At 44.0% G+C, this 25801-nt stretch overlaps 1 protein-coding gene across 1 annotated transcript in view; it reads left to right on the top strand.

Annotated features, from left to right (window-relative positions):
- The window catches only part of LOC144506072 (proto-oncogene tyrosine-protein kinase ROS-like), a 161696-nt gene that overhangs the window by 60976 nt on the left and 74919 nt on the right, over window positions 1-25801 (top strand). The window contains exons 7-10 of the mRNA XM_078231889.1: window positions 6891-7405; window positions 9691-9894; window positions 10840-10944; window positions 17640-17818. Coding sequence (XP_078088015.1) covers window positions 6891-7405; window positions 9691-9894; window positions 10840-10944; window positions 17640-17818 — 1003 coding nt within the window. The remainder of the gene's footprint in view (window positions 1-6890; window positions 7406-9690; window positions 9895-10839; window positions 10945-17639; window positions 17819-25801) is intronic.

Here is a 25801-nt window from a genome sequence, read left to right as displayed (position 1 = left end):
TATTCCCATCTCTTAATTCTGTACAAAGCAATTCTGTGTCTGCCCTTCAAACCATTTCCGAGGTGAAATGAAGTGCCTGTTTCTTTTTCTTGTTGCCATGTGCCCTTCCGCGGTTTCAGCAATTCCCAATGCTTGCTGGCATTCCTGACTCCCTAACATCCCCCCCCCCCCCGCCCCGCAAAATGAAAATGTTGTGGTATTTGTTTTACGTCAAATAGTGATTGAGATCTTGAGATTACTTCATAGTTTTTGCAGCTCCACTGGTGTTGATTAAAAATTCACTAATCTTTCTTCATAGGTGTTACGATGTGATGTGAGAAACTGCTCCACCGAAGTTGTTGTTCTGTTAACTTCTTCTCCAGTTAAAACTGTAGCAGATCCATTCAATGGGTGAGTTAAATGCCTTGTAAAGCTATTTGATCTCTGATTAATGTGCTTCTTTCAATGGTTTCTTATTCGTTCATGAACCCTTGTGTTTTATATTACTGGTGAAGGAATGATGCCTTATTAACATGTTACACTAACATGCTGCCTGCAACGAGTGTAAAATTGTTATCCATATTATGGCTGTTGTGTATGTTGTACTTTTTTAATATCTCGGAGCTATGCAGAGATGACACACCAGTTTCTATGTGCATAGGAACCTTACAAGAGTTGTTTTTAAATGTTTGCTCCTTGCTTAGAGCTCATGGCTTCCAGCAACTTTTATAATTTGTTTACGGAGTCCACACCAGGCTTAACTAATCAAAAGTAACTTCTCTCATATTCAATCATAGAACAATTCAACACAACATATTCCCCCCCAACCTTGTAAATCTAAAGACCTTGGGCATGATCTTACGAAAAATAAGTACCGAGCAAGCAAGAAAGCGAGAATGTTGCCCGATTTTTCAGTGAGCCGTAAGTCGCAATCTTATGGCACTCAGTGAAAAAAAGAGCCCAGGTACAATTCTCACCATCGAATCAGATCAGCCATGCTCTTACCCTGTCTAATGGTACAGCAGCCTCAGGGGGCTGAGTGGTTCACGCTTGCTTGAATTTGTATGTTCATATCTCAACTGAACAACCTTTAATGACCTGGTGCTTTACCACTCATGATGCTGTACCTCACTCGGGAAGAGACTCTTCCGTGTGTGAGCCAAGGAAGTCCTCTTCTTTGACCAACACACCTTTGTGAAGCGACTCCACTTTAAACATAAGTTACGCTTTTTCCCTCGAACATCGTGAATCAATGGGCACTTCCACTGCGATGGGGTGTATAGTGATGAGACTGTTGAGGTCTTTTTGTCCATAACCCTTGCACTTGAGTTGGTTAGGCACCTGTGTCTGCAATCCCAAATTAGAGGGTGCATTTCTGTGAAACATCTTCAAATCAAAAATGATTTGGGCTGCCAGGTTTCAGGCTTTTTCCAAGGTTAAATCATCATCCCCCATGAGGAGATGTTCCCTAATTCATGCAGTTGCTCACAAATTAGTTTGTTAGTTAGTTTGCCAACTTTACATGTAGAAGCCAATTGTCGCAATGCTGCCCTATATTGTTTAATAGACTCACCATTTCCCTGGTATCTCTTGCTGTTTGGTCATCACACTTTTCTTTGGCCTGAAGTGTTTTTTGATAGCACCTGGCTCCATATAAGCGTAGTAAAGTTAATATTTATTAGTCACAAGTAGGCTTACATTAACACTGCAATGAAGTTACTGTGAAAATCCCCTAGTCCCCACACTCCGGCACTGTTTGAGTACACTGAGGGAGAAATTAGCATGGCCAATGCACCTAACCAGCACAGTCTTTTGGACTGTGGGAGTAAACCCGAGCACCCGGAGGAAACCCACGCAGACACGGGGAGAATGTGCAAACTCCACACAGACAGTGACCTAAGCTGGGAATCGAACCCGGGTCCCTGGCACTGTCAGGCAGCAATGCTACCCACTGTGCCACCGTATAGATATGTCTTCTGTGAGCTGCTTTGAATATTTGCTGGCCTTCTGCTCCAAGACAACATAGTAGTATTGCTGCTTTGTGAATCGCTGCTGCATCTGGACTGTCCATCCCAGTACATATAGACATAAGAACATAGGAATTAGGAGAGAGAGTAGGCCATTCAGCCCCAAGGGCCTGCTCTGCTTTTCAATAAGACTAGGCCTCAACTCCACATTCCCACCTATCCCCGATATCCTTTGACTCCCTTGTAAGTCAAGAATCTATCTACCCTGCCTTAAAAATACTAAATGACTCTGCCTCCATCGCTCTCTGGGGAATAGAGTTCCATAGATTCACAACGCTGAGAGAAAAAAAAACTTCTCATCTCCATCTTAAATGGGAGTCCCCTTTATTTTTAAACTGTGTTCCCTAGTTCTAGTCCTGTAGTGAGCAAGGAGGCATGGGTAGATATCCCTATGATGAAAGAAACCATGCAGGAGTTTGTAAATTTAAACCTTTCTCCTCATTGGCATTTAGCTGTACTTTTGAGCTATGCAGAGATGATACATCATTCAATGTGTGTAGGGCCTTTAGTTAAAATTTTTTAAAATATCTGCTCCATGCTTAGAGCTTTTTGCTTCCGGCAGCTTCTACGGTTTTTTTTCTGAACCCGCGCCCAGGCTTAACTAATCAAACAGTGAGCATTAGTAGCAAACAGACTCAGATAATCAAACGCAGAACAATTGGACACTACAATGTGTTACTCAGTTTTCTTTCTTGTTGGTTATGATTCTGTTTGTTTCCTTTCATATTTATCAATCATATAATGCATAATCTTTCTCGTGGTTTTCTTGCTAATTCAATCTGGAAACAATATTGAGATGCAGCCACCATGTGAGTTATTCACCTATCCACTTTTTTATTCTTTCATGGGGTAGGTGAAGTGAAGGTCGCTGGCTGGGCCAACAATTGTTGCCTATCTCTGATTGCCCTTGAGAGAGTGGTGGTAAGCTGCCACCTTGAACCACTGCGATCCAAGAGTTGTTGGGACACCTACAACGCTGTTGGAAACCAGAGCTCGGGAGAGGGTATGCGCTTGGTGCTAACCTCTGGGGCCTGTGTCTTCGTAAGGGCTGGGATCAGGCAGCACCACCCCTCTCTCCAGCAAATGCATGCAAGCGCATGGTGGGCGCTCCACTCCAGGACAATGCCTAAGGTCTGATTGCCCTGGAGCAGCAGCCCATGTCCAAATGGCCATTTGTTTTGAAAGCCAGGGTGCATTCTGGATGATGTAGTCCATGTTCGCCCTTTACCGCACGCAGTCTCCTGTGCATGCACCAGCTCCCTAAAGGACACCATATGCTATTTCAGCACTTGCTGTCTCTCATGGGCAATTGAAATATCTTCACTAAAGCTTGGCAGAATGAAGTAATTCTTGTGAGATTTTAAGTTTCTTGTTTTCCCCCTATACAATTTCCACTGATTTATTACATTGTTCCAGTTGCTTTATTCATATGTGATAATCTTGCTGAGGCTAGTCTTCCGTCAACATCAGCCTTTATTTACAATGTGCATAAAGTGCCACTCGGTGGCTACAGAGTACAGGTCAAACCCCGGAGTCCTTTGACTGCCGGCCTGAGTGAAGCCAGCCAGTTTTAAACCCACTGATGCTCCTTCCCTATTGGGCGACTCCACTTGTCTAATAAGGGAGTTTATATACTATGAGGCCCGAAGGGAGATCCATTGATGACCCCCTGTGGCTATCATAACACCCCTCCCCCTTCAAGTCTGTTTCCTTCCCAACAACCCTGCCATGGGAGGGCCTTTATGCAATGTTTCTCCAGCCATTTGGAGTGTGCATTGACTGTAATTAAGAACATGGAACCCATAAAAGGCCCGGCGAGGTCCACATGCACTTGCACCCAGGGCCTGCAAGACCACGCCCATGGATGTAGGGAGGCGGAGGGGGGAGTTTTTGATTCTCTTGGCACGACTCATACTGTCTGGCCAAGTTGGTTATATGCGCATCATTGTTAATTCCACAGTCAACTCTATCTCTCAATGTGTCGTTTAGGGTGGCCCAGATTTACAGTGCCCTGCCAATTAGCCTGGCCAGATATTTGGTAGTGGATTCCCCAGTGGTTAGCCCTGTCGTGTTAGTGATATCGCTGAAGTACTATGGAAGATTTTGGGTTATAATAGCTTTTAACCAAGTCCACCCAATTCATGAAAGGTTTTCTAGTCAGGGCCATCCGGGTAGGTCAGACTTTTTATTATACTGAAGGTCGGGATCCTGTATGCTGTCAACAGGAACACTTTCTGCTTCTCGTCCCCCTCAATATTGTTAGCCCGAAATAAGTAATGCATGCGCTCTGTATATTGGGCCCAGTCTTCTATGCTTGCATTGTAGGCTTCAAGTTTACCAAAAAGAGGCGTTTTTCTTACCGGTGGATTACTTGCCTCGTCAGTAATGATTGTTCGGAGGGAAGAAAAAAGCTTTACTCCTCATTGCCAATGCTGAGGCAAGCCTTCCATCACCATTACACTCATTTACAACATACATAAAGTGCATATTGTGTACAGGTCAAGTCCCAGAGCCCTGTGACTGCTGGCCTGAATGGAGCCAGCTGGCTTTAAGCCCCCTGCTGCACCTTCCTTTTTGGGCGAGCTTCGACTCTTATTCTCCAAGCCCCACGGAGCGATCTGTTGATGATTTCCCATGGCTATCATAAAATCGTGCATGACAGGTTACACATAACTGGTCACCATTACTGCTGAATCATTACTTTTTTATTTCTCTTCTGCAGTCACTTTATTTCTTTGATTAGTTGCTGATAGGCTAATATCCTAATGACGATCATAAGTCATGCTAATCATCCGTGTGTTGTGAATTTCTTCATTAGGTCCTCATATTTCTAATTACACACAACTCTATAGGCCCTTCCTGAGCCGAGCATCTGGCCCTCGGTGATGGTGGAGTGAGAGTGTGTGAACCCTGAGACTGAGTGAGCCAGACACATACCACACACTCACCTCCTCCCTCTTCCCAAAAGCCGTTCCACACAGTCGGCCGGGAGAGGAGGAAAACCCACTTTCAAATGATTTCTACTAAGGATGGCTCAGAGTGGGCACCACCAGACATGAACACAAGGTCGGGGTTAGTTAAACGCTTAGCTCAGCCCCTGCCCCCACCCCTCTGGTGACTTGTTTCTTTCAGTTCTGCTTCTGAAGCAAAATTAGTTTGATTAATTAGCTCTGCTCCTTGGTACCGTGGCACTTTTTCGTGGTCATTTTTATTAATTACTAATTTTTAAAAATTATCAGTTTATCACTTTGACTTTTTTTTGGTCAACAAGTTGTTTTGTGTTTTCTTCATATCCTTTTTAAAAAATTCATGCTAAGTATTGCGAAACAGCTCTCAAGCAGGTGCTGCTGGCTTTCTTGCTGAAGCGGAAAAGCTCGCAAGAAGTCTAAGCACTTTTAGGAGGATTTGGCAAAAGGGGTTATTTTTGCTCCAAGTGGAACAGGAAGTGTTGGAAATACACAGCACATCAGGTAGTATCTGTATGGAGAGGAACTGAGTTCGGTGACCCTTCGTCAGAGCTAATGAGGATCATTGCCCTGAAGTGTTGACTCTGGTTCTCTCTCCACAGATGCTGCCTGGCCTGCTGAGTATTTCCAGCATTTTCTGTTTCTATTTTAGGCATCTGCAGTACTTTACTCCATCCTGGGCATTTGTAACTGTGAATATTTTCAATTTAACATGAGAAGGTATCTATCACTCAATGCAAAGTTTAATTTTTCAGTTAACAAAGCCCACTTGTGTGAATGGAAATAGCATGCTTTGCTGGTGACTTGGGGTTGATGCTAATTTACTTAAAAGGCTTTGCCATTTTTAAACTCAGAGGTGAAACCACGAGCTATACACCAGTAGAATACATTACTGTTAGTTCAAGCTCACAGCGCCAGGGACCCAGGTTCGATTCTCGGCTTGGGTCACTGTCTGTATGGAGTTTGCATGTTATCCCTGTGTCTGCGTGGGTTTCCTCCGGGTGCTCTGGTTTCCTCCCACAGTCCAAAGATGTGCAGGTTATGTGCATTGGCCGTGCTAAATTCTCCCTCAGTGTACCCGAACAGGCACCGGAGTGTGGGCGACTAGGGGATTTTCACAGTAACTTCACTGTAGTGTTAATGTAAGCCTACTTGTGACTAATAAATAAACTTTAACTTTGGATATTCTGATTTCTATGTGAGATTGATGTTTGCAGTGCTTGAGTTCAAGTCTTTCGGTTGTTGTTGTTTGCTGGATGGTAGAAGTTATGGGTTTAAAAGTGCTGTTGAAGGAGCCATGGTGAGTTGCTTGTGATACATCCTGTATATGGTGTACACAGCTTCCACTGTGTGTCAGTGGTGGACGGGGCGGGGTGAGGGGCAATCAATCAGGCTGCTTTACCCTGGATGGTGTCGCGACTCAAGTGCTTTTAGAGCTGTACTCATCCAGGCAAGTGGAGAGTTGAAAAATCCATCATTAATCCCTCATGTGGCTGCATAACAGGGGAAAAATATAGAAGATGATGATAGTTTCAATTTCTGACTCAGTTTATTTAATGATATCCAAAAGAGGAAATGCTGGAAAAGAGCTGATGTTTCGAGTCCAGATGACCCTTTGCCAAAGCTCGCTTTGACAAAGGGTCACCCGGACTCGAAACGTCAGCTCTTTTCTCTCCTTACAGATGCTGTTAGACCTGCTGAGATTTTCCAGCATTTTCTCTTTTGGTTTTAGTTTCCAGCCTTGCTTTTATCCAATATTTAATCATAACATTGTATTGTTGAATCAAATAAACCATCGCTTTTAAAGCATTTACCTTTGGCTTAAAATGAATATAATTTGGGTCTTTTCAGAATAGCTTTGTATGTTTCAATTAATCATGTTAATCTTTTATTACCTGTCCTATTTTTCTTTTCGTAGGTTTTTATTTATTAGTTTCTTGGATAGTCTGTATCGCATGGCTTTACCAGGAATAGTGTTGGAAGCTGACAGCAAGAGCATGGAACCTATAGTAGCAAATACCTCACTTCTCACTTTCAGTTTGAACCCGTATTTTAAAGAACTCATTTACATTAGTGGCAGAGGAGGCACAGTCCATCATATCTTTTTGGATGGGACACCAATGGACACGAACAGCTTATTACCATTTGATACAGCCAACATTCAGCATGTAGTTCATTCTTGTAGCTTATGGGTTTTAACCCATGGAAAACAGGTATATGTAGCAGAGGAGCATGATAAACAGCTGTACCCCACTGAGGTGAGCGTGGAATCATGCAGTGAAAAGGATGGAAACTTTGACCACTTGTTTTTATGGGACTTTTCTACTCAGCCTTTGCCAGTGCCTCTTCATGAACCTACACACTTGCAAGTTGTCCTGGGATTCAATTCAGCAGCTTTAACCTGGAGAAAACCTGTACCAGGGGCTGGGCTTGGTATGTTTTTATTTATTTACATTTGGTCATATCATTACATCTTTGGTCAAAATAATGTCTTTTTTAAAAAAAGATGCAGTGGGCCTGGTTCATTTTCTCGTTAAGGTGGTTGCACGACAGGAAGAGGTCTTGGCTGTGGAGTGGGGGTTGGGGTGTGTGGACTGATAGATACAGTAATTGCTCGTTAATCCTTTAAAGCACTTCCTGATTTGATTGTGGATGAGTAGGAGATCAGTAGAGGCTGAATTTGGATCTGGAATAGCATGAACACTCTGCCAAGGTGGACTGGTGCCCTGGTTATGTTAATTTATGATGGAGCTAAAATGAGTGGTGAGACAGGGAGAGGAGCAGCGATGGAGGGGCAATGGCTAATTTCAGAAGTGGCACACTGGCACAGTGGTTAGCACTGCTGCCTCACAGCGCCAAGGACCCAGGCTCGATTCGCGGCTTCGGTCATTGTCTATGTGGAGTCTGCACATTCTCCCAATGTCTGTGTGGGTTTCCTCTGGGTGCTCCGGTTTCCTTCTACAGTCCAAAAGACTTGCTGGTTAGGTGCATTGGCCATGTTAAATTCTCCTTGAGTGAGCAGGCGCCGGAGTGTGGTGACTAGGGGATTTTCAATGTAACTTCATTGCAGTGTTAATGTAAGCTTACTTGTGACACTAATCAATAAAATTTGACCTTTAACTTTAGGGGAAAATTGTCTCCATGATTCCCTTAAAATAATGAAACAAGTTCCTGGGGTTTCTGGTTATTTGTGACACTTAGTTTCTTCCCTGTTTCCCATATTTTGCAGTTTCCTTGGGAACAATGGTCCATTTAGGATGTGTAAAATAGCCATGTTCAAACAATAGAATAGTCCCAAAGGTGGAAGGCTTCTTACTTAATTTTACATTGTGAAAAAAATGTTGACACAAATCAGACCTGCGAATAAATTTTAAGAGTTATTGCTTTTCACACGTGTATGACGGAAATGTGATTGGTTTCTTCCAACTGTGTGCATGGAGGAATCCATCCCTTGATGAATTCAAGGGCAGTGGACGTGGTATATATGGATTTTAGTAAGGCGTTTGATAAGGTTCACCATGGTAGGCTTCTGCAGAAAATGCAGATGTATGGGATTGGGGGTGATCTAGGAAATTGGATCAGGAATTGGCTAGCGGATAGGAAACAGAGGGTGGTGGTTGATAGTAAATATTCATCATGGAGTGCGGTTACAAGTGGTGTACCTCAGGGATCTGTTTTGGGGCCACTGCTGTTTGTAATATTTATTAATGATCTGGATGAGGGTATAGTTGGGTGGATTAGCAAATTTGCTGATGACACCAAAGTCGGTGGTGTGGTAGACAGTGAGGAAGGGTGTCGTAGTTTGCAGGAAGACTTAGACAGGTTGCAAAGTTGGGCCGAGAGGTGGCGGATGGAGTTTAATGCGGAGAAGTGTGAGGTAATTCACTTTGGTAGGAATAACAGATGTGTTGAGTATAGGGCTAACGGGAGGACTTTGAATAGTGTGGAGGAGCAGAGGGATCTAGGTATATGTGTGCATAGATCCCTGAAAGTTGGGAATCAAGTAGATAAGGTTGTTAAGAAGGCATATGGTGTCTTGGCGTTTATTGGTAGGGGGATTGAATTTAGGAGTCGTAGCGTTATGTTGCAACTGTACACAACTCTGGTGCGGCCGCACTTGGAGTACTGTGTGCAGTTCTGGTCCCCACATTACAGGAAGGATGTGGAGGCTTTGGAGAGGGTGCAGAGGAGGTTTACCAGGATGTTGCCTGGTATGGAGGGGAGATCCTATGAGGAGAGGCTGAGGGATTTGGGATTGTTTTCGCTGGAAAGGCGGCGGCTAAGAGGGGATCTTATTGAAACATATAAGATGATTAGAGGTTTAGATAGGGTGGATAGTGATAGCCTTTTTCCTCTGATGGAGAAATCCAGCACGAGGGGGCATGGCTTTAAATTGAGGGGGGGTAGTTATAGAACCGATGTCAGGGGTAGGTTCTTTACCCAGAGGGTGGTGAGGGATTGGAATGCCCTGCCAGCATCAGTAGTAAATGCGCCTAGTTTGGGGGCGTTTAAGAGATCCGTAGATAGGTTCATGGACGAAATGAAATTGGTTTAGGTTGGAGGGTCACAGTTTTTTTTTTAACTGGTCGGTGCAACATCGTGGGCCGAAGGGCCTGTTCTGCGCTGTAATGTTCTATGTTCTATGTTCTATGTAATTCTGATTTTGTTTCAGCAGAGTAGAGTGTTAATTTGTTCTCAATGTTGGCTTTCAATTCTAGGTCCTAATGCGTGGCAGCAGTGGTCCTATGATGTGATAACTGTAAATGGCAACGTAAGCATATATAAGGAAGCAATCTATTCAACAAATATTACCATATATGGCTTGAGCAGTTCTACAGTGTATACCTTCAGGATACGTGCATCTTCTCCAGGTGGCAAAGGTCCATGGTCTTCAATATTTCAAGGAACAACACTTAAAGAAGGTGAAAAGAATGGCTATCTTCTTTATACTTGACCTAAAAAATTAAGTAACATTTCTAACCTTTTAAATATATATTTGTTCAGCATTTTATTCAAGTGATAAGAGTTATTAACCTTGAATCATGTTTTATAGTAAAAATCAGCTCCAATATCCTGAATTGAGTTGTTTCTCACCTCAGTTGATCCAGCATCCTCCTTGTGTCACTGGTCCCAATTTGTACATGTGTATGAAGCCCCCATCTGCCTTCCGTGGATGCATCAGTTGGCAAAACTGCATGGTTAAAATAGCATGAATAGAAACAGTGGGCCCTATTTTATCATTTTGATTCTAAGGGCTGGGCGGACTTCAAGCTGGGAATGTTTTAGATCCGACTTTTAGACCCATTCTCAGGCGCCCCCATACGCACTCTGCCTGCAAAAATAGCAGCGATTCCGGATCGCGCTGCAGAAGTCTGTGGGTGGGGCTTAACGCACCCGAAATCCTGCAGCTCCGATCGGCGCTTCCAACTGCGCATGCACAAAAAAAATGAGAGAATGCGGCTCCCCTGCCACATCCCTCCCGGGTCGGATATTGCCTCCCCTGGCCCCCACAGACATTGCCCCATCCCCAGAACATTACTGACCCCCTTATCCCCATTCCCCCCCGCCACCCAGACCGATCACAGGCCCCTCCCTCCCTTACCCCCACCGACCTCGGGCAGAGTGGCAGTGGGCCCCCTTTCTCCCCCACTGATCTCAGGCAGAGAGGCAGCAGGTTTCAAATGACCCTGAATAAGTTAATGTTCGCTTCTTTATACCTTTATCTGTTGAAGGTGGGAATATCTGGATATTTTAACTTGTGCTATTTCTGTTCACATAAATTGGTCCTTGACGTAATTTTGTACCGGGTTATTTGGAGGTAGGCGTATTACAGCTGATGCGTTTTGCTCTGTTTTATTTTCTTCAAGGTGCTAATCCCTATGTTCTAGCAGGAAATGAACTGGGGACCTGGAAAGTATTCTTGGATAAATTTACCAATGAAAATATGCTTCCAAGTGTGAAAAACGCAATAGGTACATTAATCACATCCTAGATTTTATCTGTAAAGCTCTTCATTCAAGAATATTTCATTTCAAACATTGTAAAATGTCACGTTTGTCGAAGTAACATTAAAGTGGTGTTGCAAGAAAAGTCTCAATTTTCCAGTATAAATTTAAAATGATTTCTCATGTGATGGGCATCTTTAAGGTGATTTACTAGTGAATCCACAATACCTTTGAGTTTTTTTACATGAAGAGATATATTGATTGAGACAATGTGCCACTCCTCTGGATTAAAAAAAATCTGTAGGAAAGTTTTGTGTTTTAAACAATGGTCTTCATTGGTCTTCATAGGGGCGGCATGGTAGCACAGTGATTAGCACTGCTGCTTCACAGTGCTCGGGACCGGGTTCGATTCCCGGCTTGGGTCACTGTCTGTGTAGAATTTGCACGTTCTCCCTGTGTCTGCGTGGGTTTCCTCCAGGTGCTCCGGTTTCCTCCCACATTCTGATAGACGTGCTGGTTTGGTGCATTGAACCGAACAGGCACCAGACTGTGGCGACGAGGGGAATTTCACAGTAACTTCATTACAGTGTTAATGTAAGCCTTACTTGTGACTAATAAATAAACTTTAACTTTACTTCATGTGGACTCAGCATATTTAAAAGGAAAGTCTGCAGGCATTTGGTGAAGGTGTACGTTTATATCAGATGTTGTTTGCTGGGAGCTCCAGGATAAAGTGTCAGTCATCCCATAGGGTGGATGGGGGCGGGGGGAGGGTACAGTTGGGGTGGGTTCGAGTGTGAATAGGGGATTTTGGTGGTGGAGGGTGTGGGGGTAGGACTGCCCCTTTGTATTAGCTGATGTTACAGTTAGGGAACCCAGTAAGAAGCTTAAACACTGGCTCTTTGGCCAATTCGGGAAGAATTTGCATCTAAGTCTTTGTGACCAAGACCCACAGGTGGGATTAGGTTTTTAGCAGATCAAGTATGAAATGTTAGAAGAACGTCTATTGATGAAGAGTGATTCTTTAATTTTATTTTGTGCCATTGTGTTGTATTTAGAGAGTCATAGAGTTAGAGGTTTACAGCATGGAAACAGGCCCTTCGGCCCAACTTGTTCATGCCACCTTTTTTTTTAACGACTAAGCTAGTCCCAGTTTCCCATGTTTGGCCCATATCCCTCGATAGCCATCTTACTCATGTAACTCTCTAAATGCTTTTTAAAAGATAAAATTGTCCCCACCTCTGTTACTACCCCTGGCAGCTTGTTTCAGACACTCACCATCCTCTGTATGAAAAAATTGCCCCTCTGGACACTTTTATATCTCTCCCCGCTCACCTTAAACTTACGCCCTCTAGTTTTAGACTCCCCTACCTTTGCGAAAAGATATTGACTATCTAGCTGATCTGTGCCCCTCATTATTTTATAGACCTCTATAAGATCACCCCTCAGCCTCCTGCGCTCCAGAGAAAAAAGTCCCAGTCTATCCAACCTCTCCTCATAACATAAGAACATAAGAACATAAGAAATAGGAGCAGGAGTAGGCCATCTAGCCCCTCAAGCCTGCCCCGCCATTCAACAAGATCATGGCTGATCTGAAGCGAATCAGTTCCACTTACCCGCCTGCTCCCCATATCCCTTAATTCCTTTATCGATCAGAAATCTTATCTACCCGTGATTTAAACATATTCAACAAGGTAGCCTCCACCATTTCAATGGGCAGAGAATTCCAGAGATTCACTACCCTCTGAGAGAAGAAGTTCCCCCTTAACTCTGTTCTGAACCGGCCCCCACTTATTTTGAGGCTGTGCCCTCTAGTTCTGGTTTCCCTTTGAAGTGGAAAGAATCTCTCTACCTCTACCCTATCCAGCTCCTTCATTATCTTATATGTCTCTATAAGATCACCCCTCAGCCTTCTAAACTCCAATGAGTACAGACCCAATCTGTTCAATCTCTCCTCATAAGCTACACCCCTCATCTCCGGTATCAACCTGGTGAACCTTCTCTGCACTCCCTCCAAGGCCAAGATATCCTTTCGCAAATAAGGGGACCAAAACTGCACACAGTACTCCAGTTGCGGCCTCACCAGTGCCCTGTACAGTTGCAGCAAGACCTCCCTGCTTTTATATTCTATCCCCCTCGTGATAAAGGCCAACATTCCATTCGCCTTCTTGATCACCTGCTGCACCTGCAGACTGAGTTTTTGCGATTTGTGCACAAGGACCCCCAGGTCCCTCTGCACAGTAGCATGATGTAATTTTTCTCCATTTAAATAATATTCCAATTTACTATTATTTCTTTCAAAGTGGATAACCTCACATTTGCCAATGTTATATTCCATCTGCCAGATCCTCGCCCACTCGCTCAGCCTGTCCAAATCTCTCTGCAGACTTTCTGCATCCTCCACGCAATTCGCTTTCCCACTCATCTTTGTGTCATCAGCAAACTTTGATACCCTACACTCAGTCCCCTCCTCCAGATCATCTATGTAAATGGTAAACAGTTGAGGCCCCAGCACCGATCCCTGCGGCACGCTACTGGTCACCAACTGCCAACCAGAAAAGCACCCATTTATTCCAACTCTCTGCTTCCTGTTAGATAGCCAATCCTCAATCCACGCCAACACCTTACCCCCAACTCTGTGTACCCCAATCTTCTGCAGCAACCTTTTGTGAGGCACCTTATCGAACGCCTTCTGGAAATCTAAAAACACCACATCCATCGGTTCCCCCCTGTCAACCGCACTAGTGACATCTTCATAAAAATCCAGTAAATTCGTCAAACATGAGTTTCCCTTCATGAATCCATGCTGCGTCTGCTTGATCGAACCATTCTTATCCAGGTGCTCTGCTATTTCCTCTTTAATGATGGACTCCAGCATCTTCCCAACTACGGACGTTAAGCTAACCGGCCTGTAGTTTCCCGCCTTTTATCTACTTTTTTTAAACAGCGGCGTAACAGTAGCTGTTTTCCAATCAGCTGGCACTACCCCAGAGTCCAGCGAATTTTGATAAATAACTGCTAACGCATCTGCTATTACCTCAGCCATTTCTTTCAGTACCCTGGGATGCATTCCATCCAGGCCCGGATCAAGTCCTGGCAGCATCCTTGTAAATCTTTTCTGCATTCTTTCTAGTTTAATAATATCCTTTCTATGATAGGGTGACCAGAACTGTACACAGTATTCCAAGTGTGGCCTTAGCAATGTTTTGTACAACTTCAACAGGAGTCCCAACTCCTGTATTCAATGTTCTGATCAATGAAACCAAGCATGCTGAATGCCTTCTTCACCACTCTGTCCACCTGTGACTCCATTTTCAATGAGCTGTGAACATGTACCCCTAGATCTCTTTGTTCTATAACTCTCCCCAATGCCCTACCATTAACTGAGTAAATCCTGCCCTAGTTTGATCTACCAAAACGCATCACCTTGCATTTATCTAAATTAAACTCCATTTGAATGAAGTGAGTCCACTCATATCTGTCTTTCTATCTTGCTGTGAAATAAAGCAGTTTGTTAGTGACATGAATACTCATTCAATCAGAAATTTGCTGCTTTGCCTTTGGAGAGATTGAGGAACCATTGATGTGCAGGACACAAATATCCAGTTCATATCCCAAGTATTGCGTTGTGTTATTCTGCCACACATGTTCATCTAGGGCAGTGTGAGTGAACCTTCATAAAAGCAGAACATTCAAACAGGTAAGTTACAAACAACATTGCAGGATCATACTCCCCCCTCCCCCATTACTAACTTCTCAACACATATTCATTCAAAAATAAAGCAGTCATTGGCCATTGGGCTGTGTAGTCTTTGTGTTATGTGGTGGCAATTCTTGGGTATCTGAAAGTGGCGAAGCACAGGAGTATAGTATTGGGGCAAGCGAAGGGTGGAAGCAAGTGATGCATGCTTACCCCATCTTCAGCTTGGAAATTAGAAAAGAGTGTGGGATGAGGGGTAAGTGAGATATGTGGAGGTGGATTAGGTATAAACACACCATCATCCTCTGTGATTTCAGCCGCTGGCTATGGCCTCAGTGATAATCACATCAATAATGGTGAGCAGTATCTTCCTCATGGGGGTGACGCAGAAGAGAAAAACAGTCCAAAGGAAAAAAAAGTTCAGACCTGTATTCTTATTTCCCTCTTTTACTGTTTTTTTTTCCTTCTGTGTGGCAGCCATGTCTTCCGACACTGGTTAGGTGCTATGACCTCCCATTATGGGTTACCTTTTCCAAGAAGAGAGAGCGAAATGTGCCATTGAGTATGATGCAATGTGCTTGGATATGTCTGATACATTGGGTTAGCTGACAGTGTGTACGATGTGGGTGTGAGGCTTGCAGCAGTGCTGGGTGGGTGAGGGAGAGCCTATGGATGTTGGGTGTGTGTCATGCTTGGTAGAGATTGGTAGGTGAATGAAAGAATGAAGGTGAATTGAACAATGTGAGAGGCTGGCGCTTCATTTTGTAAAGGTACAGCTCTGTGAAATTGCATTCACTGCCCTTGACCACTCTTCTGAGAGCTTCTCATGGAACTAAAACCAGGTCCTTGGTGCGAAATTGCTGTTATTGACTGCAACAGCTATCAGCTCCTGCAGCCTTTGCAATGTCTATCTGGAGGGCCTACTCATTTTCTCAGAGAAGAGAACCGCTCTTCTTTCAACCTTCTACTCAAGAGTAAGCTGTAAAGAAATGGTGCTTTACTGCACAAAGTAAAAGCAAAACCACAAGCCTATGGTGAATACATACAGGTCCCAACCAGGACGTTGCAATAATGGACCCGCTCAGGGGCCTGCTTCATAAAGGGCTCGGGATACCAATTCCACCTGATAAGGTAATTACCAATCACCTGGGAATTCGCATTCAATGATTCCTACTGGGAGGTCAATCAAGGATACCCCATGTAAGTCCTGGGGGTTATCGCAGCCTCCAATGCTGGTTTGCAGAAATGTGGAGCATGTTCTCTAGCCTACTGCATTATTTCCACTTCTCACTCTGCTCTCAAACTCTTCCCCAGCCACTTACAGAACCAACTGCAGCCAGAATGCACCTCCCCTTTTAATAGTGCAGTCCATCTTTATGTACTGCAGGCTAGCTTTGAATGGCATGACCTGCGCATGAATTTGGGCCTGTTTCCGAGATGTGCTGCTATTTCACAGCATGATTGGCACTCGGTTTCACACAACTATCAATGAAATTAGTTGGCAGGACAAAACAGACATGCTGCCTGCATTGTTAGGAATAACCTGGATTAACTGTGCATCATCATCCCCAGGTGAATACCAGCCTAATCTACTGATCTAATCCACTAATTTCCCCATAGCCTCCACACCAAAGCCCGCCAGGGCCTGGGTTTGCTGGGCTTGAGCTGGGCGAAAGGGGTTAACCTCGGCATTCTCCCCTGGAATGGCTAGAATGCCCCTTCTAGCCTTGGGAAACTTGAACATGACTCTTGGCAATGTGTTTTCAGGCTGTCTCTGATCAAAAGTCTTCATTCTGGTCTGTGGACTGTGAAAGCTTTGAAGTAAGTTGGTCACTTTAATTCCCATGCCTCCTGGACACCTGGAGAATGGAATGCAGACCGGAGACTTCCAAATCACAGCAGCTCTTTCTCTCTCGCAGAAGCTGCAGGTGTGAGAAGACTCCTTTCAAGTCCTCTGACTGACAAGGGAAGTCACTTTCACTAGAGGGGGGGGGGGGTTCCCTTCTCAACAGCTGCTCACTCAACCCCATTTATTCCTAAAAGTTAAATTTTATTTATTAGTCACAAGTAAGGCTTACATTAACACTGCAATGAAGTTACTGTGAAATTCCCCTAGTTGTCACAGTCCAGCACCTTTTCAGGTCAATGCACCTAACCAGCACGTCTTTCAGACTGTGGGAGGAAACCAGAGCACCCAGGGGAAACCCACGCAGACACTGGGAGAACGTACAAACTCCACACAGATAGTGACCCAAGCTGGGAATCGAACTTAGGTCCCTGGCACTATGAAGCAGCACTGCTAACCACTGTGCTACCGTACCGTCCTAGTCTCTGATCCTTCCTAGAAAGTACAAATCATTGTGCAGTTTTTATCTTTCCCTTAATGTTTGAATGCACCTGAATTGCCTCCCATTGTTCCAAACCTTCTATGAAGGCTCGGGCTTGAAATGAATGCTGTGTTAAGAGAATGTGGCTGAATGAGCAGCTGTGGAGAAGGGAACTCCCTGCCCTGCCGGGAAAGTGACTTCTCCTGTCAGTCAGTGTAGGGTTATTCTCACACCCGCAGCTTGTGAGAGAGAGGAAAAGGGGAAACCCTTCTGCAGGATGGAATGCGGACCGGAAAAGTGCACAGCTTTCCTTGAACCAGGTTGGCCTTTACAACAATTGGTGATACATTATATTGCATATTTATTCTCTGAATTTAAATTCCATCAGCTGCTATGGTGAGATTTAAATCCATGTCCTCAGAGTATTAGCCTGAGCCTCCAGATTACCAGTCCAGTGACTAGTCCATGCCACTATGCCACTGTCTCCCCTGTTCTAGTGGTAGATTAAATGACTCATCACCCACATTATAGAAATGGCACCATTGGTTCGTGGAGAAGTCTATTGTTCAAGTATCTCACCGTTTATTTAACAGATTTTGTATTTTATAGATCTATCCAAAAAGTGTGATTTGACATATGGTCTAATTTCACAATTTACTCAGCGAATGTAACAATTTTTTTCTTTTTATATACAGATCTGGACTGGATGAATAGTTCCCTCTACTGGACAAATTCTACTGGCTTTGTTCATGTTACATCCTTGTTTGATTCTGGCAGAGAGACCAAAGTAATACAAAGCTTACAGAATGTGGGAGCATTAGCTGTGGACTGGATAAGTAACACCCTGTACTGGGCTGACAGTGAGAAAAATAATGTACGCAACACTTTTGGGTTAAGTTAAAGTCATTGTACGTTATGGCTGGAATTTTACCACCTCACCCGCCACGAGAATTGGGGCGGACTGTGGGTCTGTTGACCTCAGGCAGTATATTACGGTTTCAGAACGAGTGAGGCCATAAAATCCTGTCCTCTAACTTTTTTGGCTATATAATGAATACTATTTGTAAATATAAACCTGCTGTCAATCACAAGAAAGTTGCTAATTGACTATTTTAGCTTACGTAGGCGGCATGGTGGCACAGTGGTTGGCACTGCTGCCTCACAGTGCCAGGGACCTGAGTTCAATTCCCGGCTTGGGGTCACTGTTTGCGTGGAGTTTGCACATTCTCCCTGTGTCTTCATGCGTTTCCTCTGGATGCTCCGGTTTCCTCCCACAGTCTGAAAGATATGCTGGTTAGTTGCATTGACCCGAACAGGCGCTGGAGTGTGGCGACTAGGGGAATTTCACAGTAACTTCATTACAGTGTTAATGTAAGCCTTACTTGTGACTAATAAACAAACTTTACTTTACTTTGCGCTTCTGCAACATAAACAATAGTTGGCCCATAGCTGGAGGGGGAATCCAGGGCACGGAAGGTTGCAACTTTCATTGTGGGATCCGGAGGAGCATTGTTTGATCCTCATTAACCAATGAAGGAAATTATAAACATAATGAATACTATTTGCAAATATAAACCTGCTGTCAATCACAAGAAAGTTGCTAATTGACTATTTTAGCTTACGTGGGCGGCATGGTGGCACAGTGGTTTCATTATAAACATTTTATGATTTTGTAACATTGGCTGGAATCTTACAGCCGTTCATGCTGGTGGGATTTTTTCATTTGGCTGGAGGCTAAATTCTCTGAACTCGCTGCAGCGGGAGCATGGCATGAACGGCCAATAAGATCGCGCTGTTTGGGCCATTTTGTTTTCCTGGCAGACCCTGACTCACCTCAGCAATTTTTCAAAACTCATTTTACGGGATGTGGGCTTCGCTGGCGAGGACAGCATTCATTACACATCCCTAATTTCCCTTCAGAAGTGGTGGTGAGCTGCCTTCTTGAACCACTGCAGTCCCTGTGGTGTTGGTGCATCCACGGTGCTGTTAGGGACAGAATTCCAGGATTTTGCCCAAGGCAGAGTGAAGGAATGGTGATATATCCCCAAATCAGGATGGTGAAAGACTTGGAGGGGAACCTCCAGGTGGTGGTGTTCCCAGTATCTCGTCCTTCCAGATTGTAGCGGATGTGGGTTTGAAAGGTGCTGCTTCAGGGTCCTTAATGAGTTCCTGCAGTGTATCTTGTAGCTGGTACACAGCTGCTGCTGTTCATCAGCGGTGGAGGGATTGAATATTTTTGGAAAAGGGATAAATCAAGCGGGCTGCTTTGTCCTGGATGGTGTTGAGCTTCTTGAGTGTAGTTGGAGCTTCACTCATCCAGGCAAGCAAAGAGCCTGGGCCTTGTAGATGTTGGACAGGCTTTTCGGAATTAGGAGATGAGTTACTTCCAACAGGATTCCCAGCTCTCGACCTGCTCTGGTAGCCATAGTGTTTATACGTCTAGTTCAGCTCAGTTTCTGGTCAGTAACCCCACAATGTTAATAGTGGAGGAATCAGTGGTAGTAATGTCATTGAATGTCAAGGGACGATGGTTAGAGTCTCTCTTGTTGGACATGGTCATTGGCTGGCACATGTATGGCACGAATGTTACTTGCCATTTATCAGCCCAAGCCTGGATATTGTCTAGGTCATGCTGAATTTGGACAAGGACTGTTCCAGTATCTGAGGAGCTATGAATGGTGCTGAACATTGTGCAGTCATCTGTGAACATCCCCACTTCTGACCTTATGATGGAAGGGTCGTCATTGATGAAGCAGCTGAAGATGGTTGGGCCTAGGACACTATTCTGAGCAACTCCTGCGATGATGTCCTGTAACTGAAATGATTGATCCCCAAACTCCACAACCATCTTCCTTTGTGCCAGGTATGGCTGCAACAGAAGTGGGGTTTTCCCATATTCCCATTGACTCTGCATTTTCCAGGGCTCTTTGATGCCATACTTGGTCAAATGCTGCCTTGATGTCAAGGACAGTCACTCTTATCTCACCTCTGGAATTCAACTCTTTTGTCCATGTTTGAACCAAGGCTGTAATGAGGTCAGGAGCTGAGAGACCCTGGTAGAATCCAAACTGAGCGTCCGTGAGCAGGTTATTGCTGAATAGATGCCACTTGATAGCGCTGTTGATGACCTCTTCCATCACTTTACTGATGATTAAAAGTAGACTGATGGGCCAGTAATTGGTTGGATTGGGTTTGTCCTGTGTACAGGACATGCCTGGGTAATTTTCCACATTGGTAGAAGCCAATGTTGTAGCTGTTTTGGAACAGCTTGGCTAGGGGTTTGGCATGTTCTGGAGAATGAGTCTTCGTTGCTGAAATATTGTCAGGGTGCATAGCCTTTGCAATATCCAGTTCCTTCATTTCTTGATATCACAGAAACCTGTAATGATTTCCCCATCAGACCCAAGGTAAAATCACAGTCAGAGCAGGATGGTGTTGTCAGACCCTGATTTGCATATTTAAAGAACACTCCTACCAGCTGTGGTCAGATAACTTCACAGCCTATCCACACCAACATATGAAAATACGAAATAGAAGCAGGAGTAGGCCATTTGGCTCCTCAAGCCTTCTCTGCCATTCAATAAGTCAATGAATTCTGATTAAAAAATCATGGTTGGTGAGTGTTGCTGGCTTTCCAGTAGGTAAATAATCCAGGTCTCCTTATAACTGTCAGTTGTCTTGTTAAAACTAGGATTAAAGTTACTTCCAATATTGTGGAGTTAGGGTTATTCAACCCTCCTGGATTAAGAGAGACTAAACTTCATAAATTCTTTCAGGCCTGATAGCATCTGTGGAGAGAGAACAGGGCTGACATTTTGAGTCTGGGTGTCAAAGTTGAAGAATCATTCAGATTCGCAACGTTGGCTCTATTCTCTCTCCACTGATGCTGTCAGACCTGCTGAGATTTTCCAGCATTTTCTGTTTATGTTTCAGATTCCAGCATCCGCAGTAATTTGCTTTTTGCATAAATCCTTTGTTAGCTCTGAAATGATTCGGGCCATTCCGAGGTCACTAAAGGCACTATATAAATATAAGATCGATTGCTCCATACCGTAAGTATGGAGAACAGGCGCCAAGTTTCAATACCGATTCTCCACCTGCCAGACCACTTAGATTTTTTTGTGACTTGCAGCCTCCATTCCCCTGGAGACCTTGCATCAATTATCCCCCAAGCCCTCCCCCCCCCCCCCCCCCCCAGACCCCATTATTCCTCCTTTCCATCTGGCAATTCATCCTCTTGGACCTTGGACAGCCATCACTCCCAACCTACACCACCCTTCCACCCTCATTGCCCATTTCCCCATTCAAGAACACATCGCAGCTGACACGCCATCGACTGAATTTCTCACACTCTACCCAACATTGGGAAACTGAGGTGTTGGCTTCCACCTAATATATTCTCCCCACCCAACTTATTTTCCACTCAGACAGGCCCCATTGAATTTCGCTCAATTCATATTGCTGAACTTGCAATGTCTTGGTTGATCTGTGATGTTTGATAGATATGCCTGATAATGCAGTCACGGTCAAGAAAACATCTGCCTTTTATTATTTTGCCATGTAGTGAGTGACCCAATCAAATTGATTTCCATAATCCTGCTGATAACAAACGTACTTGCATTTTAATTTAATGTTCTTTTTAATAACCTTTCTCTTGCCAAAAAATCCTTTGTTCCTCTTCTTGGATTTGTTTTGTTTGTAGCATTCACTGAACATGACCAAACCCAACTCCCATTTTCCAAATTATGTATGCACCCCAGACATTCTCTCTTCCACCTTCTTCTGTCAGGAAAAAGATACAAAAGTCTGAGGTCATGTACCAACCGACTCAAGAACAGCTTCATCCCTGCTGCTGTCAGAGTTTTGAATGGACCTACCTTGCATTAAGTTGATCTTTCTATACACCCTAGCTATGACTGTAACACTACGTTCTGCACTCTCTCGTTTCCTTCTCTATGAACAGTATGCTTTGTCTGTATAGCGTGCAAGAAACAATACTTTTCACTGTATGCTAATACATGTGACAATAAATCAAATCAAAAGTAAACAATAGACTTTTTGTTGTGTTTGACACTGTTTTGGTGGCACAGTGGTTAGCACTGCTGCCTCACAGTACCAGGGACCCGGGTTCAATTCTGACTTTGGGTGACTGTCTGTGCGGAGTCTGCACATTCTCCTTGTGTCTGTGTGGGTTTCCTCTGGGCGCTCCGGTTTCCTCCCACAATCCAATGGTGTACAGGTTAGGCCATGGTAAATTGGCCCTTTGGGCGGGATTTTCTGGCCACCCTTACCCCAAGGTCAGCGGACCTTTGCATGGTCCGTGTCCTGCCCACTATGATCCCTGTGGCGGGCAGGATGGGAAAATTCTGCCCTTAGCATCCCAAGGTGTGTAGTTTGGGAGATTAGCCACAGGAAATGTGTGCGGTTACAGGGATAGGGTGGGGGAAGAGGGCCTGGGTAAGATTCTCTGTCAGGGAGTCGGTGCAGACTCGATGGGCTGAATGATCTCTTCCGCCCTGTAGGAATTCTATTCTCTGATTCTCTGACCCAATGTAACTTTAACTGATGCCTTAGCTCCCTCAATTGAAGGGCACACTTCTAAACATCCCTAAAAGTGAAATCTTAAAGAAATCAACTAAATATCCTCAATAAAAATGAGTATATTTAATTTTTTCAAATGAAAATGAGCACAATCCAAGACTACTTCAAACAAAATAGCTACAAGATGCTTGTATATGGAAACCATAAATTTAAAAAAATTACAGTGTTCACTTTGTGAGAAGAACATTCAGAATTTGAATAGTAATTGCAGTAATGTCAGCACTTAAAATGGCAATTATAGCACAAAGCAAAATGCTTTTTTGTAACTTGCCACGATTAAACCTCAAAACAGAAGTATTGGAGCATTTGCCTAATTAACATAATTGCATCGCTTACAACCTGCCCCAAAGCAATTTCATTTGAATTCTAATTTAGTTATTTAAAGCCTCATTGCTCAGGTTAACTCTTAAGTAAATTTCCAAGTGACATCTAAGATTTATCAGCAAATGCAAAGCTAGTGTAAACAAATAAATCATTCTCTTGCATTTTTATTATCACCCATTCATAACCTTTGGATGGGTCTATGTTAAATACAGGATTTTAAGCACCATGTCGTGTGGTTCCACCAGTGCACCTTTGCACTGTGATCCGGAAGCTATGTTCTTTCCAATGATTAGAGGGTAACTGAAGTATGCCCTGATAATTAACAGAACACCTTCCTTTTAATATTCTGTTCACTGCATTTACCATTTTCTGGTGCAACATTTATCACACTCACTTTAGAATGAGGAATATTGCTCGGCAAGGTTTTACAAATTACAATTTACTCACGTGTAAATATATATGAAGCACAACAGTTTAGCAAATACTAATGATAATATATGAACATAAAAATGAGGAAATTATGTTAAAGGCCTTACCTCGAGTAAGAATCTAACTCAGGATTTCCCAAATGTTTCGAGCTGTGGAAAATCTAGTGATCTCCCAAGAGTGTCGGGTAACCCAAGCATTTTCCTTTTGTCGACACCCCTTTTTTTTGCCACGAAATAGGAGTGTGAACTCCAAAATCAAACATTTTCTAGCTATAGATAAAAGCAAAATACTGCGGATGCCCTGACGAAGAGTCATCCAGACTCGAAACGTTGGCTCTATTCTTTCTCCGCAGATGGCGTCAGACCTGCTGAGATCTTACAGCATTTTCTGTTTTTGTTTCTTTTCTAACTATATCTATGCATATATTAGGAAGAGGCACACAGTCACAAATACATTCGTCAGCCACAGGACCCCTCACTTTAACCCCTGGCCAAGCCACCCTAAGAAGTCTCACAACACCAGGTTAAAGTCCAACAGGTTTATTTGGTAGCAAATACCATAAGCTTTCGGAGCTGGATTTATGTCACATTATCAGTAACCCCCACAGCTTGCCTCCTGGACTTGCAGAATTCCACAAGCTGTTCTGTCTGGAGACAATACACATCTCTTTAACCTGTGTTGAATGCTCCCTCCACCCACATTGTCTGTACATTTAAGACCTGGCTGGCTGTAGAGATTTGCATTCTAATCAGTATTCTGTAATTTGATTTCTGTGTCTGTGCCCTGTTTGAGAACAGATATCCACTCCATCTGACGAAGGAGCTCTGCTCCGAAAGCTTATGGTATTTGCTACCAAATAAACCTGTTGGACTTTAACCTGGTGTTGTGAGACTTCTTACTGTGCTTACCCCAGTCCAACGCCGGCATCTCCACATCAAGCCACCCTCCCATGGCCCCTTAACAACCCATGGAATTAGTACCCAATTTAGGAGTGGGTAATCTGAAATGTTCTCTTAGTAAATAAAAAATTAAGGGCCAAAATTCTTCTGTCTCACCCATTGTGAGAATCATAGCGTGCATGCGAGACAGAAAATTTGGCAGCCCATTTAAAGATGGGAATGTACAGTCTTGGTGCGAGCACGGCCAGAGCATCCCGCCCTAGGACTTACCCCCCATAATGGACATACCCATGTCTCCCTCATGTGGGCGGCACGGTGGCACAGTGGTTAGCATTGCTGCCTCACAGTGCCAGGGACCCGGGTTCGATTCCCGGCTTGGGTCACTGTGTGGAGTTTGCACGTTCTCCCCGTGTCTGTGTAGGTTTCCTCCGAGTACCCTGGTTTCGTCCCACAGTCCAAAGATGTGCAGACTAGGTTGATTGGCCATGATAAATTGACCCTTAGTACTAGAAGGATTAGCAGGGTAAATTTGCGGGGTTACGGGGATAGGGCCTGGGTGGAATTGTGGTTGGTGCAGGCTCGATGGGCCGAATGGCCTCCTTCTGCATGGTAGGGATTCTATTCCCTCTTTCACATACATGCACATCTCCCATATTATACACACACACGCCAGCACCGCCCCCCCCCCCCCCCCGACGTTTTCTCCCCCTCACATATACACACACCTCTCTCTCTCTCTCATGCCCATGTTTTCCTTTCTCATACACAGCCATGTCTCCCTTTCTCCCAGACACACACGCTGCCTGCCCACTCTGGCCCCCTTCTCCTTGGTCCTGGAATTCCCTCCCTAACAACTCTGAGTGCATCTACACCACATGGACTGCAGTGTTTAAAGAAGGCAATTCCCCACCACCTTCTCAAGGCCAATTAGGGATAGACTAAGGCAGGTGAAGTTATGGAGGTGGAAGTAACAGTTGTTGAGATGAAAGATTTGCAAATTGGTTATGTTCCTTCACAGACATGCACCAACCCAGCCAGTTTTACAATATTTGCTTTGTCTAAGAAATTCAGTGCATTTGGTACAAATAAAACTTGAAATGTTTCATTATTTTTTTTCAAAATTCCAGTATTAGATGTTAGAGGGCTGTTAAAGCTAGATCAGTAGCTCAGAGGAAAGAGAGAGTTTGTTGATGGCCGTTTTGGAAGGGAGGGTACGTGAACTGAGGAGGTGGACAACTTGCGCTGCCGGCTATAATGGGGGATCAGGAAATAAGTTGAATGTTTTGCAGTTTAATGGAAAAGCGTTCATTGAAGAAAGAGTGTGTCTCATAGGCAAGAGGGAGAGAGTTAAGGAAAAGTTTCACGGGGTCTGGGGGTTGGGGTGAGCATCAGTGTGGATGTAGTTCTATAAGCATGGAGAATGTCATTAATTTGCAAATTCTTACCTCACTGTAGAATGTCCCATAGTATGTACAATTACAAGTCAGGCTGAGTACAGTTAAAGTTTATTTATTAGTCACAAGTAAAGCTTACGTTAACGCTACAATGAAGTTACTGTGCAATTCCCCTAGTCACCACACTTCGGCGCCTGTTTGAGTCAATGC

This window comes from Mustelus asterias, chromosome 17 (assembly GCF_964213995.1).
Source record: "Mustelus asterias chromosome 17, sMusAst1.hap1.1, whole genome shotgun sequence".
NCBI lineage: Eukaryota > Metazoa > Chordata > Chondrichthyes > Carcharhiniformes > Triakidae > Mustelus > Mustelus asterias.
This window is presented reverse-complemented; position numbering and strand designations above follow the sequence as displayed.